This window comes from Salvia splendens, chromosome 11 (genome assembly GCF_004379255.2).
Source record: "Salvia splendens isolate huo1 chromosome 11, SspV2, whole genome shotgun sequence".
In the NCBI taxonomy this organism is placed as follows: Eukaryota; Viridiplantae; Streptophyta; class Magnoliopsida; order Lamiales; family Lamiaceae; genus Salvia; species Salvia splendens.
The window spans coordinates 30,052,924-30,074,603 of NC_056042.1; the positions used below are offsets into that span (position 1 = coordinate 30,052,924).

Genomic DNA, 21,680 nt, shown 5'->3' on the forward strand with positions numbered 1-21,680 from the left:
ATATCTATTCCCTAGAGAGCAATAGAGTGTTGGAGAGCTTGCCTAGTGGTAAAGGCTAAGTCTATGACTTTTAATGGTTCTTAAGGATCTCAAAGAGATGGAATTCTCAAAGAGACCAAGTATGGCAAGGTACTTGACTAAGAATCACCTATGTAAGTGCGAAGTGTGATCGCTTCATAAAAAATGTACTTATGAATCCAAAGTGGTGTCCAAGACCGCAATGGACACAAAACGTGAGAACGGATGAGGTTGAGGTGTTTAAGCGTTAACACCATTGTCTCGGTGCACGCCGTGGGGGATTAGTTCAAAGCATCGCGCTACTAAGCCGCCTGTGTATCCGATGGTGTCGACTATGGAGGGTTCAAAGTCAACAACTACCTATCCTTATGCTTATATACCTCTCGAGGGTTGAGCTTGTGTCTGCATGCATATGCATTCGGCTATTTCCACTCATGTGGGGGATTGTAGAAATCATGGTATTAAATATGCCCGGTCAATGGATTTTGACCAAATAATAAATGTGACGAGACATTTAATTTTGTAAAATTAAATGACATAGCGTCGATCTACATTTTACGTAGATAAATGTAGTATATTCACTTTCTCAAATCCGATTTTCGGTGAGTGAGAAATAGTGGATTAAAGTTGGGCATAATTAGCTTTTAATTAAAGCTTGGAGTTGGAGCTTAGGGAATAATTAAGTAGTGTTAATTATCCCACATTGGAGGATTAACACATCTTTTAATGTGTATAAATTAAGTGACTTTATGTTACTTAATAATTATAGTGAACCAAGATGGGTGAAAGAGCCCACACGCGCGCACACGCGCGCGCCGCCGCCGCCCGCCCGCCCGAGTCCGAGCCCGAGCCCGTGCTCGTGCACGCGGTCGTGCTCGCGTTCGCGGCCGCGGGCCCGGGCCCGATCCCGATCCCGATCCCGATCCCGATCCCGATCCCGATCCCGATCTCGATCTCGATCTCGATCTCGATCTTGATCTTGAACTTGGACTTGGACTTGGACTTGGATCTTGGCAATTGGTCTTTGGGCTTGGGGCTTGGCCCAAACTATTCTTTTTGGACCACCGCCGAGTCAGCAATCCAAGTGGCTTGACACGTCGTCAAGCGAGGCACAGTCACGGCTGCCACGTGAGAAATCCACACGCTCCACATGCGAAAGGCACACGCCTGCCACACGCTCGTAACCGACGTCGGTTACGAATCTGCCATGATGAGCCTTCATGGCTCGGTTGACCCTGCATGGTGGCTTGGCCTATAAATAGGCTAGCCATACCACTGTATTAGGACACACAATTCCAAGCATTCTCTGCATCATAAGCTCTCTCCCTCTCTCTGCATTGTCCTTCTGTCGAAGCTCTGCCCTCTCCTCCATCCAGTTCGCCGGAGCTCTACTCATTGCGGTGCTGCATCAATAGAGACGTAGCCGTTTTACCTTTGGGGACGACACGCCAAACCGAAGAGCACTACTGGGGCGTATCTCGTCTTGCGGGAAGAGGCCTCCTCGACTCGGCTAAACTTAGTTCACGGTTCTTTGTTTCGAATTCTTACGTTGTAATTTCATTTAGTTCAGTTGCTCCTTTTCTTTCTTTTGGGTTATATTACGCCCGGTCTTATTATCTTGTAATCAGTAGAACCAACATAAAGATAGTAAAGCAAACAAATGTATCTTTTCTTTCTTTCTCACATTACCAGTAACGTTCATATTCGATATAAAAAAAACATTACATATATGGGAGAACATTTACTCAAGTAAAGCGAATGTAGTGAGGTCCAAGGCTCCTGTTCCACTGTGATGGCTAGGGTGGTGGTGGTGGTGTAGACGGTGGCATGTGAAGCGCGATGATCCCAGGCCCGCCATGTCGAAACCCCAACATAGAGTTGTAGTCACTTTCATTTTCAACTAGACTGTATTGTGGATCATCATGTCTCACATCCTATACCAAAATAACAGATCATGGGTTCAAATCTCACACAAATAGAACTTATTATACTTACATATGCATGAAGATATAATTAGAAACAAAAAACCCTTACAAATCCAAACACAAGGCTCTTATGTATATCCTCAACATTCCTTAGCTGCAAAATAAGTATGAAATGAAATTGCAGAAGAAATGAATTATCAAGTTTCAAATCAAATGCTTAGAAAGATCAGGAAAACTGAAAGACTTCAGCAATTTAAAATTACCTTTTTCTTGGTGTTCTCGATCTTGTTGCCGAGGGCTTTATACTGTTATGGTTGAAGAGATTTAATATAGTGTAGCTTAATTGCTATGTGTAAATTAACATAGGAAGAACCAAACTGATTTTACTTACCAATGCAAGGATATTATAACTAAAATGCTGAATACTAAATATAAAAGCGTACTATATAAATTCCATAACTCACTTCATGACAAACATATCAATATTCAAATATTCTGTCATCTCCTTTAGCAGTATCCTTCAATCAATTAGCTAGTTAGTGGAAAATGAAGAGATCAGTACCATATAAAGTTCGAAAATCAATATAAATTCATAATATACCAAAGTTCTATAATTACTGATCGAAATTCATGTCACTAATATAGGAGTATATCTCTAATAAGAAATGAATGTTGTTTTTCTATTCCCAATCACATTGGGAATATTCTTTTCTAAATATATTCGATATTCATTTATAAAATGAGTAGTGCTATTTGACCATATTATGGCAGTCCATACCATGTTACAACAAGATAGCATTTCACTTAAAAAATTAACGACATATCTAAAGTCAGTCACTATATGTTGATATTCTTTATCCATTAAATAAATGACACTGGCTTAATTTTGAAAAAAAGAAAAGGTAAACCCTAGAAATTTATTGTTGCTGAAAACACAGATAAAAGGGTAGATAGAGAGAGAGGGGGGAATTAAAGACCTTTCTTTCGCGAATGAACCCCAAAGAGTTGTCGATATCTTCAATGAGACTAACCACCTGCTCGTACCCCAGATCGTTCAAGCTCTCTCCACTCCTTTGCCTTGAACAAAATAATGAAAAATTGTTATGAAAACAGCAGTTGAAAATAATTAATTGTGTAGTCTGCATATATACCTAATGTCTTTCAGCAGATTCATGTTCATCTCCTTCAGCTTCTTTAAGTGCTCTTGCATTTTCTTCAAAATAAAAAAGGTCACATTTTTTAAAAAGTAAACATGATTTCGATTTTTGCAAACGAATAAAGAGAAATGAAAACCTTGTAGTGGGAGCTCCAAATATCTGTCCTAACAGTCTTCTGGTATTCATCAACAATCTGCTTTGTCCTAAAACACACACACACAAAAATTAACAAAAAAAAACAAATCTAACAAGCATAGAGAGAGAGGAAGAGATTTAATTACGTGATAGTGGGACTGATGTATTCATGAAGCTTCTGAGTGCTGGAGATCATGATAATGGAAATCTTGGCATCACAAAGCACAGTGAGCTCATGAGCTTTCTTGAAAAGCCCATTTCTCCTCTTGGAGTAAGTCACCTGCCTGTTTGTTTGGTTCTCTATTTTCTTGATCTGGATCTTCCCACGAGCCATGTCTCTCTCTCTCTCTCTCTAAACTCTGCAGATCTTGTGAGAAATTGGAGATAAGATTCTGAAGAGATGAATGATAAAGAGAGAGGAGGGTGAAGGTGAGAACCATTAAAGAGGTAACCAAAAATAGAAAGTTTTCCAAATGGATGAAAAAAGGGTTGCACAAGTTGATAAAGTAATTTAAGAATAAGTCATTTCATGTTACCCTGGCTCCAGCACTGCATAGTAAAACTTGTTGGGGTTGATGCCCCTAGCTACAATTTTTGATGGAACAAATTTTTTTTCCTTAATTTTTACTTTTTCAAATTTGATTGATGGATGTGCGAATCGTTGGCCCAATTGAAGTTACGATTCTGGAGTCCTTGATGAGCCCATTATCCAAATCCAAACCATGATGCCCTATTTTTCATTTTCATGTCATGTTTTCATATAGTACTATTATTATTATTATTATTATTATATGATCCTAATACGTTGAAATCTTTCTATAAGTATGAGAATTGATAGGTCATAAGGCCATCCGCAATGGGCGGACGATGGCACGCCCGATGGCGCGCATCGTCCGCGCCATCGATCGTCCGCGCCCATTGCGGATACGGACGATAGGTCGCGGACGATCGTCGAGGCCGATACTAAGGGCGCGGAGGATGGCGCGCCCGATGCCTATCGTCCGCGCCATCGTCCTCCCCATTGTGGCGTACACGGACGATGGCCGCGGACGATAGGCATCGTCCGCGCCATCGTCCTCCCCATTGTGGCGTACACGGACGATAGGTCGCGGACGATGGCACGCGGTTTGGTTTTCTATTTAAAGAGCGTTTGTCATTCATTTGTGCATACCTCTACATATTCTCTCTCACAAATCCAACCAATATGAATCCCGGCGACGACACCAATAGTTCTAGTTCCTCTGATGAGTCCAGTAATAGCATAGATATAGCATTAAATGCAGTCGTTGAAACGGCGATGACGCATTGCTATGCGTTGATGCAGCGCCAGGCGGCAGCGGCAGCGGCCTCTGAGCAAGTCCATAGACCTATTCGACATAGGTCGTATATCCGACGCGACCACGCGGAAGCTCACACACGTCTGGTTGAAGACTACTTTGCCGATCAACCGCGATGGGGCCCGGCTGTTTTTCGGCGCCGATTTAGAATGTCGCGGTACCTGTTTCTCAGCATTGTTCGGACATTGTCTTCACGTGATGAATTCTTCACGTTTCGGGAGGACGGCATCGGCAAACCCGGCCTTACACCATTGCAAAAGTGCACGGTTGCACTCCGTCAGTTGGCCTATGGCACCACGGCGGACCTTTTCGACGAGTACCTCCACTGCGGGGATTCTACAGGCCGCGATTGTCTGAAGCGCTTTTGCCGGGGGATAGTAGAGGCTTATGGCGACACATATTTGCGCAAGCCGACTGCCACTGATTGCCAGGGTCTGATGCAGATGCACGAGACGGCGCACGGGTTTCCTGGGATGCTCGGGAGCATCGACTGTATGCACTGGCAGTGGAAGAATTGTCCGACGGCGTGGAGAGGCCAGTTCACAAGTGGATACAAGGGCAGCCACCCGACGATGGTCCTCGAAGCCGTCGCTGACCATCGGCTATGGATCTGGCATGCTTACTTCGGCGTAGCCGGGTCGAACAACGACATTAACGTCCTCAACTCGTCCACCCTCTTCACCGATCAATGTAATGGCAACGGCCCGGCCATCGAGTTCACTGCCAACAGACGCCAATACCATATGGGGTACTACTTGGCCGATGGCATCTATCCACGGTGGCCTGTTTTTGTGAAGACGGTTAGCTGCCCAATTGGTGAGAAGAGGGTTTTATTTGCGCAAAAGCAGGAGTCGGCGAGGAAGGATGTCGAGCGGACATTCGGCGTGCTCCAATCACGGTGGGCAATTGTGAAAGGGCCGGCTCGTTTCTGGTTCAAGGATGTCATCGCCGATGTCATATATGCGTGCATAATCATGCACAACATGATAGTCGAGAATGAAGGCGGAAGCATCACCGATTGGAATGAAGATGATCGTGCATCTAGTTTGGCCGGCGCGTCGACCGAGCCACCCGATAGAGGGTTACCGTTAGGCTTCAACGAGGTTCTATCTAGACAGGCCTCAATGCGCAACCAACAGGATCATGCGCAGCTCATGAACGACATGATCGAAGAAGTGTGGGCTCGCAACCGCCGTTGTTGAGTTCGCGTTTTTTTAATTCGCATTGTAATGTATTAATTTTTATTCAATGAAATGAAGTTTTTGAAATTCGTATTTTAATGTATTAATTTTGTTAAATTCGTATGAGTTTTGTAATAAATATTAAAAAAATGATGATGTGGCGCGCCATAGGGCGCGCCTTAGGGCGCGTCTTAGGGCGCCCCACTGCAGGTGAGGAGGTAGGAGGATAAAACTGCTGACGTGGCGCGCCTTAGGGCGCCCCATTGCTAATGCCCTAAGTGCTCTCTTTTTAAAATACATGTGTTCAGTTAGAATTTCAAGATCCTGACATGAGACTTCCAAATTATTATCTTATGTTTATACTCCACTACGTATACAAGTACTTTACTTTGTTAAAAATTTACTTATCCACGTTACATGTATCCATTGTGATTCAATTCAGATTTTTTCAAACAATTCAATCCGGTTCAGGTCTGTAAGAAAAAACAGATATTAGGTTTGACTTTACACTTTGCCCCTACTTTCAATAATGTACTGTACACTAAATGCAATTCAATAACTTCCTAACTACTTTCCATCAACACAAACAGCAACACTTCCAGCAAATCAACACATAACTGAGAAGGAATAAATAGTACTCCATCTAAAGATTAGACAATCTTGTTATATTATCATGAAAGCACATACAAACTAAATAGTCTGTTACATTATCATGAAAGATTCATAAAAAGCAGAGCATACATCCATGACACAAGAGTCAATTATTACAAGCCTTGAGCACAACATAAAACCACATAGTATAATGATGGTGATCAAGCAGAGGCAGTAAGAGGAGCAGCACCATGTTGGGCAATCTTAGCTGCAAGATCCTCCTTCCTAGCACCCACAACCCTGTCAATCTCCTTCCCCTCCTTGAAGAACAAAAACGATGGCATCGCCTCGATGTTGTGCTCCTGTGAAACACTCTGCGTCCAATGCAACGAACTTGAGTTTTAATCCCAATTCACCACCTCACTAGTAACAACACAAATGGAGGTATAACTACATACCTTCAGCTCATCAACATCCACCTTCAAGAATAAAACATGGGGTGTCTTCTTGGCTATCTCGGCCAGAATCGGAGCAATGAAGCGACACGGCCCACACCATGAAGCCGTGAAATCCACCACCACCTAATTACACAAATATAATTGATCACCTCAACAAACTTAAGCCACACACAAGGTTTCACATTCTGTCCAATTCGAATTAAGAAGAAGACTGCAGTAATCAAATTGATCAATCCCTAGCAAAACACATTCAATCACACACACTAATCGAAAATCATGGTAAGGCTATTGATCAGTCCCTAACAGCAAACACTTCCGTGGTCCAAAATATTGACATAAATTAGCTAATAATGATAAAAATCTGTTCTTTACTAGAAAACAAGTGCCTTTCTTTCGAACGCAATAAGATTCTTCTACATACTAGAACAAATTCTAAAATGCGAAGTAGCAAGCAGATAATTCACGGTAATTAATTATCTGTTAACCATACAAACCATGACTACAACAAACAAATTTAGGAAATCGCATATTGTTGTAACCCTATAAACATGAACAATAAAGAAGCACAGAACAAGAAATCAAACAAATTAAACCAAGGAACAGAGAATAGAAAGGAAATAAGTAATAATATAATTACCAGTTTCTTGGATTCGACGCCCTTCTGGAAAAGGTCCTTCCACTCGTCGACGGAGTGGCAGCCAATCACCTGTCCCTCTTCAACGGAAGCCATTTTCTCTCAGAATTCTTTCTCAAATGTAATGGTAAAAGTAAAAACAATGCGTTTGGTGTAAGCAGGGAATAAGCCAAAGCGGTCGTTTATATATGCCCAAATCTAGACCGAAATGACGGAAAAGGGTCTTATGTTTGACATTATTACGTGTATTGCCACGCAGAGGATATGTAACGATCGTATGGATGAGGTCTTTCGGCCGAGACAGCATTATCGTGTCGTCATCAACGACTTCTCGAACATTCCCAAACGCGACTCTTATCCTGCAAGGAATCTATAACGTGGATATTTTTGTTCTCTCTCCACCGAGCCTAAGGCCATCCACAACGCTGTCTCTATACCGTCTCTTAAACCGTCTCTTAACTACTATTTGAGCACTATTTGAGGGCCCCACTGTCCTTTTTTCCTCCATCTCTTAACTAAGAGACGGAACCTGCAACGCTCCGTCTCTTAACCGTCGATATACCGTCTCTTAATTACTATTCATTCAATTTAATTTATAATTTTTTTTAAAACCCAATTCAATTTAAACAAACACACTTTATTAAAATTAAAACAATATTACAACTTAACATTAAAAAAAACGAAGACATAATTAAAATTCTAAAAAAATAAAAATGACATAATTTAATCTTCTCCGCCAAAGTTTTCCCAAATGTGCTCAATTAGATCCTCTTGGAGTTGGGTGTGGGCGCTAGAGTCGCGTGTCCTTGCCCGAATAGCCAACCGTTCTTGTATAGATGGATGCGCTCCACTTCGCGGCGGACTACTTGCGGTTGAGCTTCCGGGGGATTCGGGGTCGAACCAATTTCCGGCATCGGGTCCTTCGTCTCGGACAATCATGTTGTGCAAGATTATGCACGTATACATGATGTCGACCATGCTCTCCATGAACCACGAACGAGCCGGGGCTTTGATGATGTTGAAGCGCGCTTGGAGAACCCCGAACGCCCTCTCCACATCCTTGCGCGCAGCCTCCTGCTTCTGCGCAAAAAGAGCCTGCTTTGGGTTCGCTGGCCTGCCGCACGTCTTCACGAAGGTCGGCCACTTCGGGTAGATGCCGTCGGCGAGATAGTACCCCATTTTATACCGCCGGTTGTTGGCGACGAAGTTGATGGCCGGCGCTTTACCATCCAAAACTTCGGTAAAGAGGTCGGACTGTTGGAGCACGTTTACGTCGTTGTTCGAGCCAGGGACCCCGAAGTACGCGTGCCAGATCCAAAGTCGGTAGTCGGCAACGGCCTCGAGTACAACGGTTGGGTGGGTGCCTTTGTGGCCGCTCGTGTAGGAACCCCTCCAAGCCACCGGGCAATTCTTCCATTGCCAGTGCATGCAATCGACACTGCCAAGCATCCCGGGGAATCCGTGCACTTGTTCGTGCAGGTTGAGGAGGAACTGACAATCCTCCGTGGTTGGCCTCCGGAGAAATTCGTCACTGAAGGCTGCCCGGACGCCTCTGCAGAAGTTGAGCAAGCACAAGCGCCCAGTGCTGTCTCCGATGTGCAGGTATTCGTCGAATATGTCGGCCGTTTGTCCAGTCGCAAGCTGCCGGATGGCTGCAGTACATTTCTGCAGCGTCGTGTGGCTGGGACGACCGACCGCGTCGAACCCTTCTCGGAAGAACTCCTCCCTGGCCGCCAAAGTATTCGCTATGTGGAGAAATAGCGGTTTCCGCATGCGGAAACGGCGACGGAAATAGGTATCTCCCCAAATCGGGTTATCGCAGAAGTAGTCGCGTACTAACCGTGCGGCGGCTTCCTCCCGGTTCCGATTGATGTACTTCCGGGAGCGTCGTGGGGGTGGTGCGGCTTCCTCCGCCTCTCGTCGTCGATCTTCTTCGAGTGATTGTTCCATTAATTGGCGCATTTGCTCAAAAGGATCCATTTGTTTGAGTTGATTGAAGATGGAAATTGGAGTGATAGAGAGGATTTGAGAGGAATAGATGTGTGTTTGTGTTTGAAATGAGTATGGAATAGAATTATTTATAGAGTAAAAAAATTAAAAATTTAAAAAATGAAAATAAATATTTAACGGTAATATTACCGTTTGAAAAAAAAAAAATTTTATTAAAAATCGATTTTTTTTTAAAAAAAATGAATTATTGCGTCATCAGTGACGACGCCCACTCGCGGGCCAGCGAGTGGGCGTCACGCACGCATGGGGACGTGCCACGTGTCCCTGGCGCGTGGCGAGACAGCTCGTCTCGTGTCTCTCCGAGACGAGCTACGCGACGAGACGGTCGCGAGCTGGAGACGAGATGGGCGCTGCAATGCGTCTCGCGGGGGTCTCGTCTCTCCGAGACGAGACGCGAGCCCGGCGCGAGACGCGTTGTGGATGGTCTAAGGTTTGACTATTTTGATGTTGATGAATCTTTCTATTTCTTCAACATATGTAGAACAAAATTGGAGACTTGGGGGTTTTCGATATGGTTATAACAGTATCATCTTACATCGGAAAAAATTATTAATCACAAGGAATATGTTTGGTTAGATAATTTATAACGCAATAATAAATTTTTTGAGTCCAGCTCTTTAACATCTTTAGTTTTACCACAACATACGTACTCTTCCATCCCTCAAGAATATGCACTCTTTCCTTTTTAATCCGTCCAACAAGAATATGCACTTTTTAATTTTGGAAAGTCTTTTCTCTCTAATGAGGTGAGACTCATTCTCCACTAACAATATTTTATTTACTTTTTCTCTCTACCTCTTTCTTAAGACATTCAAAATAAGAGCCTATCTACGGAGCCCATCTCAGAGTCTATCTCCATATTTTCATGTCATGTCAGCAGGCTCATCCTAGAGCCTATATCCAGAGCCCACCTCAGAGTCTATCTCTATTTTTTCATGTCACGTCAGCATGCCTATCCCAGAGCCTATCTTCATGCAATGAGAGCTCATCTCAGAGCCTATCTTAGAACATATCTCATTTCCACATCATCACTATTTTATATTTTCACTTTAAACGGTTAATGTTAAATAAAATGATAAAATAACAAGAAATAAAGACAACTCAATAAAAAAATTCATTAAAAAAGAAAACATTCTCCATTTTAAAAAAATATTGAAAAAAACAAACTAAAACATTGATAAAAATATTGTAAATATTGTGACTAAAGAGAAGTAAAATGTAGAGTAAGATAAAAGGAAGTGGGATAAATGTGAATAATTGGTAGGGAATATGGTATATATATGGATAAAAAATGAATAAAAAAACAAGGAGAAGATCGGCCCAGCCGATGTATCGGTCATGGGGCGGAGGCGATGGGGAGGGAGAATCGGCCCTCCCCCTGCAATGGCGACCGCTGGGCGTCGATGGGGGAGCTGATCGCTCGGCCCTTGCGATCGGCTCCCATTGCCAATGCTCTTACTTCACCAATTTTACATTAAAACCCGTGCCGACCTCAAAGTGCATATTCTTTGGGGACGAAGGGAGTATAATATAGTTAAAAAATTATACTCACTTCGTCTACAAAAAATAGTCTCACTTTTGAATGACACAAATTTTAATAATAATTTAGTGAAATAAGACAAATTGAAAGAAAAAAAAGTGTATGAAGTATAATAGAAGGGTAATTAAGAGAGAGCAAGGAAAGGTGGATAAAGTAGATGGAAAGTTTTTATTTTTTGAAATGAGACTATTTTTCGTGAACACTCTAAAATACTTGCTGATAGCAAAATGATAGTACTATTTTTGTGGACGGAGGGAGTACTACAAACTTATACTTCCTCTATTCTATAATAGTAGAATTATTTTTCCATTTCAGGAAGTTCCATCATAGTAAAGTCATTTTCCTATTTAATAAAAAGTAGCACTTTTTAACTTACTTTATTCTCTCTCTTATTTTATTCTCTTTACTTTTCTCTCTTTCCTACTTTATTACTCAATCCGTCCGCCATTAGGAATCTCATTTCTTGGCGGCACGGGTTTTAAGAAATATTAAGAAAAATGGGTGGAAAAAAATTAGTGGAATATGAGTTCCAGTTGTATATATTAGTTTTAAAGCATCCACAGTGGGGTTGATGATAGTTCGCCCGATGCATCGGGCGGGCTATCGTCCGCCACTGTAGCCATGCGGACGATGCCCGATGCATCATCTGCGGTATCGTCCGCTCCACTGTGGGTACCGCAGACGATGCAACGCATTTTCTTTTTTTACTTTTTTTCCAAATTTTATCTATTTAAACCTCATTTCTCATTCCATTTGCCACAACAAATTTTCTCTCCCATCTCTCACTTTCCCCATACACCAATATTTCTCTCCCAATCTTTCTCACTAAAAAAAATGAGACCCGACAACGACTGGAGTACCTCAGAGGGCATTACTCGGGCCTTATTCGATTGCGTTCATGAGGCTGCGGCGGAATGCTTGGCCGAAATGGAGCGCGAGCGGGAAGCGGCGGTGCAGATCCCGAGGCCGATTCGAAGTCGGACGTTGTTCGCCGCGAGCACGACGTAGCTCACCAATGTATGTTCGCAAACTATTTTGCCGAGCAACCAAGGTGGGGCCCGACGGTTTTTCACCGCCGTTTTAGAATGCGGAGAGATCTTTTTCTCAGCGTTGTCCAAACGTTGGAGGCACGTGATAAATACTTCCAGTATCGGGAATATGGCATAGGCAGACCGGGACTTACGCCGTTGCAGAAGTGCACGGTTGCGCTCCGGCAGTTGACCTACGGCACCACGACGGACATGTTTGACGAGTACCTTCACGTCGGTGAGACAACTGGCAGCGAGTGCCTGAAGAATTTTTGTAGGGGAGTTGTGGAGGCTTATAGCAGCACATATTTGCGAAAGCCGACTGATGTGGATTGCCAGACCCTGATCAAGATGCACGAGACGGCGCACGACTTTCCTGGAATGCTAGGGAGCATAGATTGTATGCACTGGGAGTGGAAGAATTTTCCGACGGCGTCGAGAGGCCAATTTACTAGTGGATACAAGGGCAGCCACCCTACGATGATCCTCGAAGCCGTCGCTGACCATCGGCTATGGATCTGGCATACTTACTTCGGTGTAGTGAGGTCGAACAACGACATCAACGTCATCAACTCATCTAACCTCTTCACCGAGCAATGCAATGGCAACGACCCGGCCATCGAGTTCACTGCCAACGGACGCCAATATCATATGGGGTACTACTTGGCCGATGGCATATACCCAAGGTGGCCTGTTTTTGTGAAGACGATCAACTGTCCAATGAGTGACAAGAGAGTTTTATTTGCGCAAAATCAAGAGGCTGCGCGGAAGGATGTGAAGCAGGCATTTGGTGTGCTCCAAGCGCGGTGGGCAATAGTGAAAGGTCCGGCGCGTTTGTGGTATAAGGAAGTCATCGCCGATGTCATGTATGCGTGCATCATCTTGCATAACATGATAGTCGAACACGAAGGTGGAAGAGTCACCGATTGGGGCGATGATGAAGGTGGATCTAGCTCCAGCACAACGACCCCGCCCCATATTCGAGGATTACCAATGGGCTATAATGAGGTTCTATCTAGACAGGCCTCAATGCGCAACCAACAAGACCATACTCAGCTCGTGAACGACATGATTGAAGAAGTTTGGGACCGTAACCGCCGTTGAGAATTTGTAGTTTTTTTTTTTATTTCGTACTGTAATGTTTGAACTTTCAATGAAATGAAGTTTTTTTTTTCAATTTTTGTAGTGTTTTAAATATTTAAATAAATAAAATGCTTAGGGCGGACTATAGGGCGGCCTATAGGGCATCCCACTGCAGGTGAATGGGTATGAGGATAAAATGCTGATGTGGCGGAGCATAGGGCGCCCTATAGGGCGGACTATAGGGCGCCCCATTGTGGATGCTCTTAAATGAAATATGAGTGGAATGAGTTAGATGAATGTGGGGCCTTATTGCCATTTTTCTGAAGAGATTCTCCATTTTTCCAACATTAAAGTTCCTAAACTTAAATGAAATAATCACAATATGCATAGAATCGGTTCGATGTTTCAAAGTTGAAAGCACCATAATTTTTTGTCCAACCACAAACTATAGTATTAGTCTTAATCAAGGGTACTAATAATTCCCTACATATTTTCCGCTACCAAACAACATTAACATGAAATGGATTGCCCAGCCATTAAGCGCCGTTCACCATTTTATCCCATAAATTTACAACTCTAATTAATAGCCAACTAATAAGTGGAGTACAGTTTCTCAATATGGATCCAAGTAAAATCTTCATTTACCTGAAATTGAATTAATAGTTCAATACAGTTTCTCTGTCCAAAAGTAAGTACTCCAATAAACAGCTCTTAATTTGATGGTATAATTTAAACTTGACATAAGGAATGCCCACTCCATGTTACTCGGCTACTTTCAAGAAAAATGGTAAACATACTGACAAATCATACATCTTGTGGAACAGTTGAATTGAGATTTACTTTGGTATAAATCAGCGTCTAAATTACATGATGATATATAACAATCTTAAAAATCACAATTTGGAATAAACCTCAAATTCGCTGTTAAGTAGAGAATCAAATTCCATCCACAAAAGAAAATTACAAAAAGAAATAAAATGATCTCCAACCACTTCATCCCCAAATTATCCACTCCTCCACAATTCCATCCCCACAAGCCAATCAACAATTCCTCTCTCTCTGCAAATGGCGCTGCCTCAACTCCTGCATTCTCCTCAATCCTCATCGCCATCCACCTCCTTAATCTCCCCTAAACCCCACCTACGCCCCGCCCCCAACTTCCTCTCCCCGCCGCATCGCCGCCACCACCCCTCCCTCTCGTGCTCCGCCTCCAAATCCGACGAGCTCCCTCTCTTCCCCCTCCCGTTAGTCCTCTTCCCCGGCGCAATCCTCCCCCTCCAAATCTTCGAATTCCGGTACCGCATGATGATGCACACCCTCCTCCACACCGACCTCCGCTTCGGCGTCATCTACACCGACCCCTCCACCGGCACCGCCGACGTCGGCTGCGTCGGCGAGGTCGTCAAGCACGAGCGCCTCGTCGACGAACGCTTCTTCCTCATCTGCAAAGGCCAGGAGCGCTTCCGCGTCACCAAATTGCTCCGCACCAAACCCTACTTCGTCGCCCAGGTCTCCTGGCTCGAGGACCGCCCTTCCTCCGACCAACTCCAAGACCTCGACGCTCTCGCCGACGACGTCGAGGCATACATGAAGGACGTCATCCGCCTCTCCAATCGCCTCAACGGCAAGCCTGACAAGGACGTGCAGGATCTGAGGCGGAACCTCTTCCCCACCCCTTTCTCCTTCTTCGTCGCCAGCACCTTCGAGGGGGCGCCCCGGGAGCAGCAGGCGCTGCTGGAGCTCGAGGACACCGCCATGAGGCTTAACAGAGAGAAGGATACGCTCAAGAATACACTCAATTACTTGACGGCCGCATCCGCCGTCAAGGATGTCTTTCCCACCACATAGCACATACTAGTAGTAGTAATTATTTTGATGCCAAATGTCTCAACTTTTCATATCCAATGCATAACTTCACTTCTTCAATTGCTTGTGTTTCTCAAATCATTCATCTTATACTACTTGCTACTATCATTTTTTATGAATTAGGACTTGATCAAGATTTAAGACAATGCTCTTGTTGTTTGAACCGTTTTGGATTGATGGTCGAGGACTTAACAGTGTGGCATTTGGTTTTGTTGTTGCATCAGTGATTAGGAAAAATGATTTGTGTATATTGCAATATAACTAGTGGAGAGAGTGTGTAGTGTTAACATAAGGTATCCACTATGGATAGCCGCGGTTGGGGGCGGAAGCGGGGGCGGTTATAGTGGAGTTGGTGTCCGCCCGCGGGGCGGACATCGAAATGGGGGCGGTAGGTGGCTGACGGGCTTCAGCCGACTCCGGGGTGAGGACGCGGCTCCTCCGGGGCGGAAGCAGCGATAGGCGCGGCGCCTATAGTGGCGGCACTGTCCGCCGCGCCGGTTGACGATTTTCAATTTTTTTTCCATTTTAATTCACCTATAAATACACCCCACTCCATTCATTATTTTCACACCATTCCAACTCGACATCACTAAAAATTGCTCTCACTACAATTTGTGGTCGGAAATGAACAATTTGTGGAGAGATAGATGGAATGCTCTGATTCAACAGGTGCAACACCAGGCCGCCCAGGAGGATGCGGCCCGTTTGGCAGAGGAGGATGCGGAGGATGCGATCCATCGTGCCATTACTCATCGGCGGACAATCCCACGAGACCACGTCGGTGCGCACCAGCGTCTAATGGATGATTACTTTGTGGATAACGGGGGTTATCCACCCGAGATATTCCGCCGGAGATTCAGGATGGGCTGTTCAACTATATAGCGACGAATTTGGCGGAGCGTTACCGGTGCTTCACCCTCCGGCGTGATGCGGCTGGCCAGATCGGGCTGTCTACGCAACAGAAGTGCAGCGCTGCAATCCGGCAGCTTGCCTACACCGGACCAGCGGACATGTTCGATGAATACCTACAGATGGGTGAGACGACTGGCCTCACGGTGCTTAGGCAGTTCCGTAAGGGGATCCGGGAAATTTTCGGTGGGGAGTTTCTACGGAAGCCCACCCCGGATGAGTGTCAGCGCCTACTGGATATGCACGGTTCGATGCACGGTTCCCAAGAATGTTAGGAAGCATCGATTGCATGCATTGGGAGTGGAGGAACTGCCCCGTGGCATGGAAAGGCCAGTTCACAACTGGATTCAAAAGCAAACATCCAACGATGATTCTGGAAGCCGTTGCGGACTACCGTCTGCGGATCTGACATGCGTATTTCGGTGTGGCAGGTTTGAACAACGACATCAATGTTCTTCAGTCGTCGCCGCTCTTCAACGAGGAGTGCCGGGGGGAGGGTCCAGAAATCAGCTTCGTAGCCAACGGCACGCAGTACAGTAGGGGCTACTATTTGGCAGATGGGATATATCTGCGGTGGCCCGTATTCGTGAAGACTGTCCGCCAACCGGTTGGACCGAATAAACAATATTTTGTGCGCAAACAAGAGAGTGCTAGGAAGGATGTTGAGCGGGCTTTTGGTGTCCTATTGCATAATATGATAATAGAAGATGAAGGATTTGCGGCAGAGCGATGGGCGCCGGAAGAGGGCGCAAGTACAAGTAACGGTGTTGCCTCCGAGCCGATCCAGATGGGCGTACCATGGAGCAATGAATATTTGATCTAACGCTTCGCTGATATGCGCAGGACCACATCACATAACACACTCCAGGCCGATTTGATTGAAGAAGTGTGGACACGTAGGGGAGGTGGTGGCGCAGTGTAAACATCTTAGTGATTTGTACTAGATTAAATTTAGTGTGTAATTTTAATTTTAATTTTAAATTTAATTTAGTGTGTAAATTTAATTTTAAATTTAATTATAATTATAATTTAAATTTAATTTTAATTCTTATAGTCGTCTTCTTCTAATTACGTATAGCCCGATAAATTTATTCATAACTACTTGAAACATTATAAAATGAAAATTGATTATAAAATTTGGGGGCTATTGGAGGTGTCCACTATAGTAGCGGAAATAAAATTTTAGGGCCATAGACAACAAAACTAGGGTTATGGACAAAAAATGGGGCGCGGCTATTGGGGGTGTCCGCCTTATAGTGGACACTCTAAGATTGTGCAACACACTTGGTTGAGAGTGACATGTGAAGAGAGATGTTTCAGTTTGCTTTTGCACCCATGTATATATATGCTGATATTCTGATCATCTTTTCTGCAACTGCTTTCTTGATCTGCGATTTCGGTTGTTAAACATTGAATTCGTGTATTGCTTCATCTTGCCCACTAATGAAAGCGTTAATTGTTTGTTCGTTTATCAGCACACATGAGACGATGCTTTTATGTTGATTTTCTAATTGGAGGGACGGTACAATAGATGATGTCACTGATAGTGTGTGCCTTATTGCTAATCTATGTGGATACAAATGTTCATTTTTGTTCGAATCTTGACTGCTTGAAACTATGTTATACTCTTCATATATAAGGATTAGCTGACTTCTTATATGATTTATTGAGCACCAAGTTTTCCATTGGTAGTCAAGTCATTTTGGTTATGGACGAAATGATTTTCATCTTTAATTTGAACCTGACACAACCAAAATGTGTTCCGCCAATTCTGTTTTGGGACTTGCTATCACTTACGCAGAAATAACAGTCCAATGTAGTGGTCATCCTGTGTAAGAATACTACACAAATACTACCTCAACTAAGCATCCCAGGACAAAAAAATCCATTCAAGGTGGAAAAGCTCTACTTCCCAAATGGCTTCGACAACGTAGAATTCCCCATTCTCTGCAAAAGTTTTCATCAACATGTCAAAAGTGATCAGAGCAAGGAGGATAATACACTAAACACTAAAAAATCATATACATGGACCAATGTAACCTAAGATATACTTGCAGCATCAAGTATCAATAAGGGGGTTCAAAACAAACCTTGAGACATAGATTCCTAGTAGTGTCACATGTTGGATAATCAGGCGGGCAACAGTGCTTATGGTCGTCGCAGCAAACAGCAGATTCAGCTTCGCAACATTTCCAACTGAAACATACCCCAAGAAGACTCCAAGAACAGCAACATGTTTCATCACTAGCACAGTAAGTGAAGAGATTGCATTTAGTTGGACCAGGAGCTGGGGAGGGTGGAGGATTTGGACTCGTCTTGACAGGGTAAGATGCCAACGTGTTGATCCCACATACCCCTTCGGCACTCCCTGAATTCCGCAGCATATGTATATAGCCATTCATTCCCCACCGTGTTCCCCATGTGTTCTTCACAATCCAATAATCCACACCATCTTTAGAATCATATCCCACTATCAGAACTGCATGATCCAAAGAGGTCGAGCACGGGCCACTGAATATCCCCTGCACTTCACATCCACATATTAGTCAAAAAGATGACTAAGATAAGAAAGTAAAATGGTCACGAGCACTAACCCCCGAGTACAACTGGAATTTCGAGTCACTTCCACATATACCGACACTAACAGGCTGAGTCGCAACTGCCTGTTGTAGCTTCTTCTCCTTTTTAGCAGGCACATCAACATAGCTATCAATGGTTACAACACGTCTTTTCAGCTGCAACGAACCATACGAGAAGGACTTTAGAAGTAAGATACATTTAATAGCATTCTAGGAGAATAGGAGAGAACGATCAAATACGAAGCATATTTACTTTATCTTTGTTACAAGTTCCTTCACGGCCTCGATATGGATAATCATCCTCGGTGTCAATCCCTTTATTCTTTATAATGAACTCAAATGCATAGTCCATAAGCCCTCCACCACACCCATCATTATAAGATTTGTCGCAGTCAATAAGTTCTTGTTCGGATAAGCTAACAAGCGACCCTGTCTTAATCTGATTAATTCCTTCAATAGCACCCGTGGCTGAGAATGACCAGCATGCACCTTCATAGACAAGACAAACTTTCATTACCAAAATTCTTTCATGTTTCTAAGAGAAGCAAACTTGTTCTAGCTATTCTACTTCTTGTTCCACTCACCTAATTGACATTAGAATTTCAAAAATACTATCTTTCCCAACTTGTATGAAAGAAGACATGAGACAATTGTACAATTTCCCTTAATTTACTTCATAACAAGACTGCAAAGTGAAATCTTTTCAAATCAAGAAACACAACAAAACCATGACTCATACAATCTTAGAATCCATACAGCTAATATTCAATCCATTGAAACAGATCAAGAAGTGTAAAAAGAGCGCATACCGCAACTCCCCTGATCTTTAACCGGGGTGACGGCCCCTTTCTTCCGCCAATCAATAGAATCAGGGAGATCAGACTCTTCGACAAGATTCCCCCCTTCATTAGCAGATTCCCTACTATTCAATCTAATGATCAAGTCATTAGCCGACGGCGAAAGGCCGAGATATTTGGCCTTAAATTCCTGATTAGTAAGATCAGCAAATGCGTTGAGTGCGAGCGTGTGAGAAGAATTGGATCTAGTGTTGTGCTCAACAACAATCGCATAGTTTTGTTCGAACACTTTGAGCCTATGGTGTTTCTCTTGGTCGGAAGCGTATGTCTTTCCGTTGTCTTTGCACCAATGGTCAAACAAATCGGAAATCGAAGAAGATTGGGATGTGGGGAGTTGGGAGAGGAAGAGGAAAAGACTGGAGAGCGACCATAGCCATAGCAACCGACTCATTCTTGACATGGATCTCGATTTCTCTGCTTGCTTTCGTAAAACTTTGGGTTGAAATTGGACTTGTTATTTTGTCCTAAGAATGTGGTGAGCCAAGGGGATTGAGAAACATGGGGATCTTGGATTGGAGGAGAGAGATTTTCTTGGGGGAGGAGAGACCAATGGAGAAGTAACAGGAAGAAGGGTAGTGGGTCAAATGGGATTTGGATGTTGGTACTATCCACGTGTTCTTGAATATCATCACTTGAATCTCGTGGTGTTGGGGTTTGGCGGTTTCGTTTTTTTTAATTGGAATAATTCCAAACTCTCTTTATTTTGGGAATTTAATGTTCAACCTAACCTAGCAAGTGTGATTTTTTGTGAATGCTAATCCATCACAGGGTTGGTGAATTAGATGGATTGGATTTTAATTGGGCCTACTTGATAACGATCTACTCCCTCGATCCACTATTTAAAAGTCATTTTGACTCGACACGAGTATTAAGAAATTATTTGACTTAATGAAGAAAAGTGAATAGAAAAGGTTAGCAAATTGTAAGTCTCATTTTTAGTAGAAGTATTAATTTTATAAAGGAATGTGAGTGGAAAAAAGTAGGAGGATATGGAGTCTGTATGTAAAAGATGGAAAAAAGTAAATGGTTCTTTAAATCGTGAATATTCCAAAATGGCAGTGATTTTTTTAAATCGTGGGTGGATGGAGTAATTTGTTAAGGGCAAATCCAAACACGACATGTTAAAGAAACCATCGACCTAAACATGAATCTGACATACTACATTCAAACCCGAAAATGAACCGTACACGACACAAATGGCGGATCCAGAGAGGGGGCAGCCCTTCCCCAGCGGCCAGTCGTCATGGACTCGGACGTAAATTCTCCCCCTCCGTTTGCTTTCAATGCTATCTTGGGTCGATTTGTTGCAAGCTCAAACCATATAAAATTTAAGTCCAGAATTGAAGAGCCCAAGCTGCCCAAGTTGATATACAAACCAAATTCAAGCTTTGCGAGTTTTGTATTTGTTTAAAAAATTGGAGAGACAAGCTGAGAGAGTCGAGAGACGACGAGGAGGTGGAATTGAGAGTAAAGAACAGATTTTCAACTTTTATTTCCACCTAATTACCAAATGTCATTTAGCTCTCACTCTTTTTAGACTGCCGAAATGTTAATAATAATTGTTGGTGGGAAATGACCATTTTATTTCTTTACATGTTAAAGTGCTAATACTAATTATTTTATCTATGTATTTATAATAAGTTAATATTCACTCCGACTACACGAATCCGTTAGTAACACACGATCTTATTCATGTTGACACGTCGCGATAACGTCATGAACTTGAGAAAACATGAAATGAAAACAGGACCTGCGTTTGGTGGTGATGAAGGCAGGAAATGGAATTTCTGTAACTGGACCAGCTTAGTTGGGTTTATTAAATTTAATCAGGCCTGCTAGCTGCTGGGCCCCTTGACCGGCCCGAGTGTTTTCAATGGGCTATTGGGCCCGCACCATCCATCCATTTTTTGAACACTATATACGCTTTGCCCAGCTTCAGAAAAAACTTTTTTTAATTAATAATCTTGGGACCATGAAATAATATATCGAAGAATTAAATTTGTTAATTAGTAAATGTAATTTACAGATAAAAATCATGTGTAGAAGCAAACTTTTTTTAAAATAAAATAAATTCGTGTATGTCTAATTATTTTTACTAATCTCTAGACTATATCATATGCATCAATGTAACTAGATAACTATACAAACTATACATTCGTGCATCTATCAATACATGATTGTTAGGGTGTCCACAATAGAGAGCCGTAACTCCCTATAGCTGAGGAAACGGAGGGCCACGGCGGGGTCGGAGGACATGGGCGCGCCACCTAGATGGCGCGGACACGGCGCATGGGCACAACCCGAGGCGCCCTATTGCAACAGTCGAGAGCCGCGACGCTGCCCAAGTTTTTTTAAATTTTTTTTTTCCAAAT

At 43.3% G+C, this 21,680-nt stretch overlaps 5 protein-coding genes and 1 pseudogene across 5 annotated transcripts; 2 read left to right on the forward strand and 4 right to left on the reverse strand.

Annotated features, from left to right (window-relative positions):
• Positions 1-1,666: 1,666 nt before the first annotated feature.
• Positions 1,667-3,704, reverse strand: LOC121753584 (annotated as a pseudogene).
• Positions 3,705-4,240: 536 nt separating this feature from the next.
• LOC121755043 (protein ALP1-like) lies at positions 4,241-5,900 on the forward strand. Its single transcript, XM_042150330.1, has one exon. The coding sequence runs from the start codon at positions 4,440-4,442 to the stop codon at positions 5,772-5,774; it is 1,335 nt and encodes a 444-aa protein (XP_042006264.1). The 5' UTR covers positions 4,241-4,439; the 3' UTR covers positions 5,775-5,900.
• A 497-nt stretch (positions 5,901-6,397) lies between these two features.
• Positions 6,398-7,596, reverse strand: LOC121753730 (thioredoxin H-type 1-like). Its single transcript, XM_042148982.1, has 3 exons — positions 7,440-7,596; positions 6,803-6,925; positions 6,398-6,718 (listed from the first exon to the last, which is right to left on the reverse strand). Exons 1-3 carry the CDS (start codon positions 7,530-7,532, stop codon positions 6,566-6,568), a joined length of 369 nt encoding a protein of 122 aa, XP_042004916.1. The 5' UTR covers positions 7,533-7,596; the 3' UTR covers positions 6,398-6,565.
• Positions 7,597-8,363: 767 nt separating this feature from the next.
• On the reverse strand, positions 8,364-9,323 carry LOC121755673 (protein ALP1-like; the record flags this gene model as incomplete). Its single annotated transcript, XM_042151010.1, has 1 exon — positions 8,364-9,323. A coding segment is annotated over one exon (960 nt), but the record flags the coding sequence as incomplete, so codon positions are not given.
• Positions 9,324-14,084: 4,761 nt separating this feature from the next.
• LOC121753827 (lon protease 2-like) lies at positions 14,085-15,023 on the forward strand. The gene has a single exon (XM_042149087.1). It carries the CDS (start codon positions 14,163-14,165, stop codon positions 14,943-14,945), a length of 783 nt encoding a protein of 260 aa, XP_042005021.1. The 5' UTR covers positions 14,085-14,162; the 3' UTR covers positions 14,946-15,023.
• A 2,555-nt stretch (positions 15,024-17,578) lies between these two features.
• LOC121756068 (zingipain-2-like) lies at positions 17,579-19,913 on the reverse strand. The gene is made up of 5 exons (XM_042151526.1): positions 19,261-19,913; positions 18,705-18,940; positions 18,467-18,607; positions 17,963-18,394; positions 17,579-17,819 (listed from the first exon to the last, which is right to left on the reverse strand). The coding sequence occupies exons 1-5, from the start codon at positions 19,706-19,708 to the stop codon at positions 17,778-17,780; spliced, it is 1,299 nt and encodes a 432-aa protein (XP_042007460.1). The 5' UTR covers positions 19,709-19,913; the 3' UTR covers positions 17,579-17,777.
• Positions 19,914-21,680: the final 1,767 nt, after the last annotated feature.

Excerpts from the sequence above, each read along its gene's own strand:
- LOC121755043 (XM_042150330.1), top strand. The coding sequence starts at position 4,440 with ATGAATCCCGGCGACGACACCAATAGTTCTAGTTCCTCTGATGAGTCC.
- LOC121753730 (XM_042148982.1), bottom strand. The coding sequence starts at position 7,532 with ATGGCTTCCGTTGAAGAGGGACAGGTGATTGGCTGCCACTCCGTCGAC. Across the intron at positions 6,926-7,439 it reads GCGTCGAATCCAAGAAACTG|GTGGTGGTGGATTTCACGGC; the intron begins GTAATTATATTA and ends TTGTGTAATTAG. Across the intron at positions 6,719-6,802 it reads TGGATGTTGATGAGCTGAAG|AGTGTTTCACAGGAGCACAA; the intron begins GTATGTAGTTAT and ends CATTGGACGCAG.
- LOC121753827 (XM_042149087.1), top strand. The coding sequence starts at position 14,163 with ATGGCGCTGCCTCAACTCCTGCATTCTCCTCAATCCTCATCGCCATCC.
- LOC121756068 (XM_042151526.1), bottom strand. The coding sequence starts at position 19,708 with ATGTCAAGAATGAGTCGGTTGCTATGGCTATGGTCGCTCTCCAGTCTT. Across the intron at positions 18,941-19,260 it reads TAAAGATCAGGGGAGTTGCG|GTGCATGCTGGTCATTCTCA; the intron begins GTATGCGCTCTT and ends TTGTCTATGAAG. Across the intron at positions 18,395-18,466 it reads AATTCCAGTTGTACTCGGGG|GGGATATTCAGTGGCCCGTG; the intron begins GTTAGTGCTCGT and ends TGTGAAGTGCAG.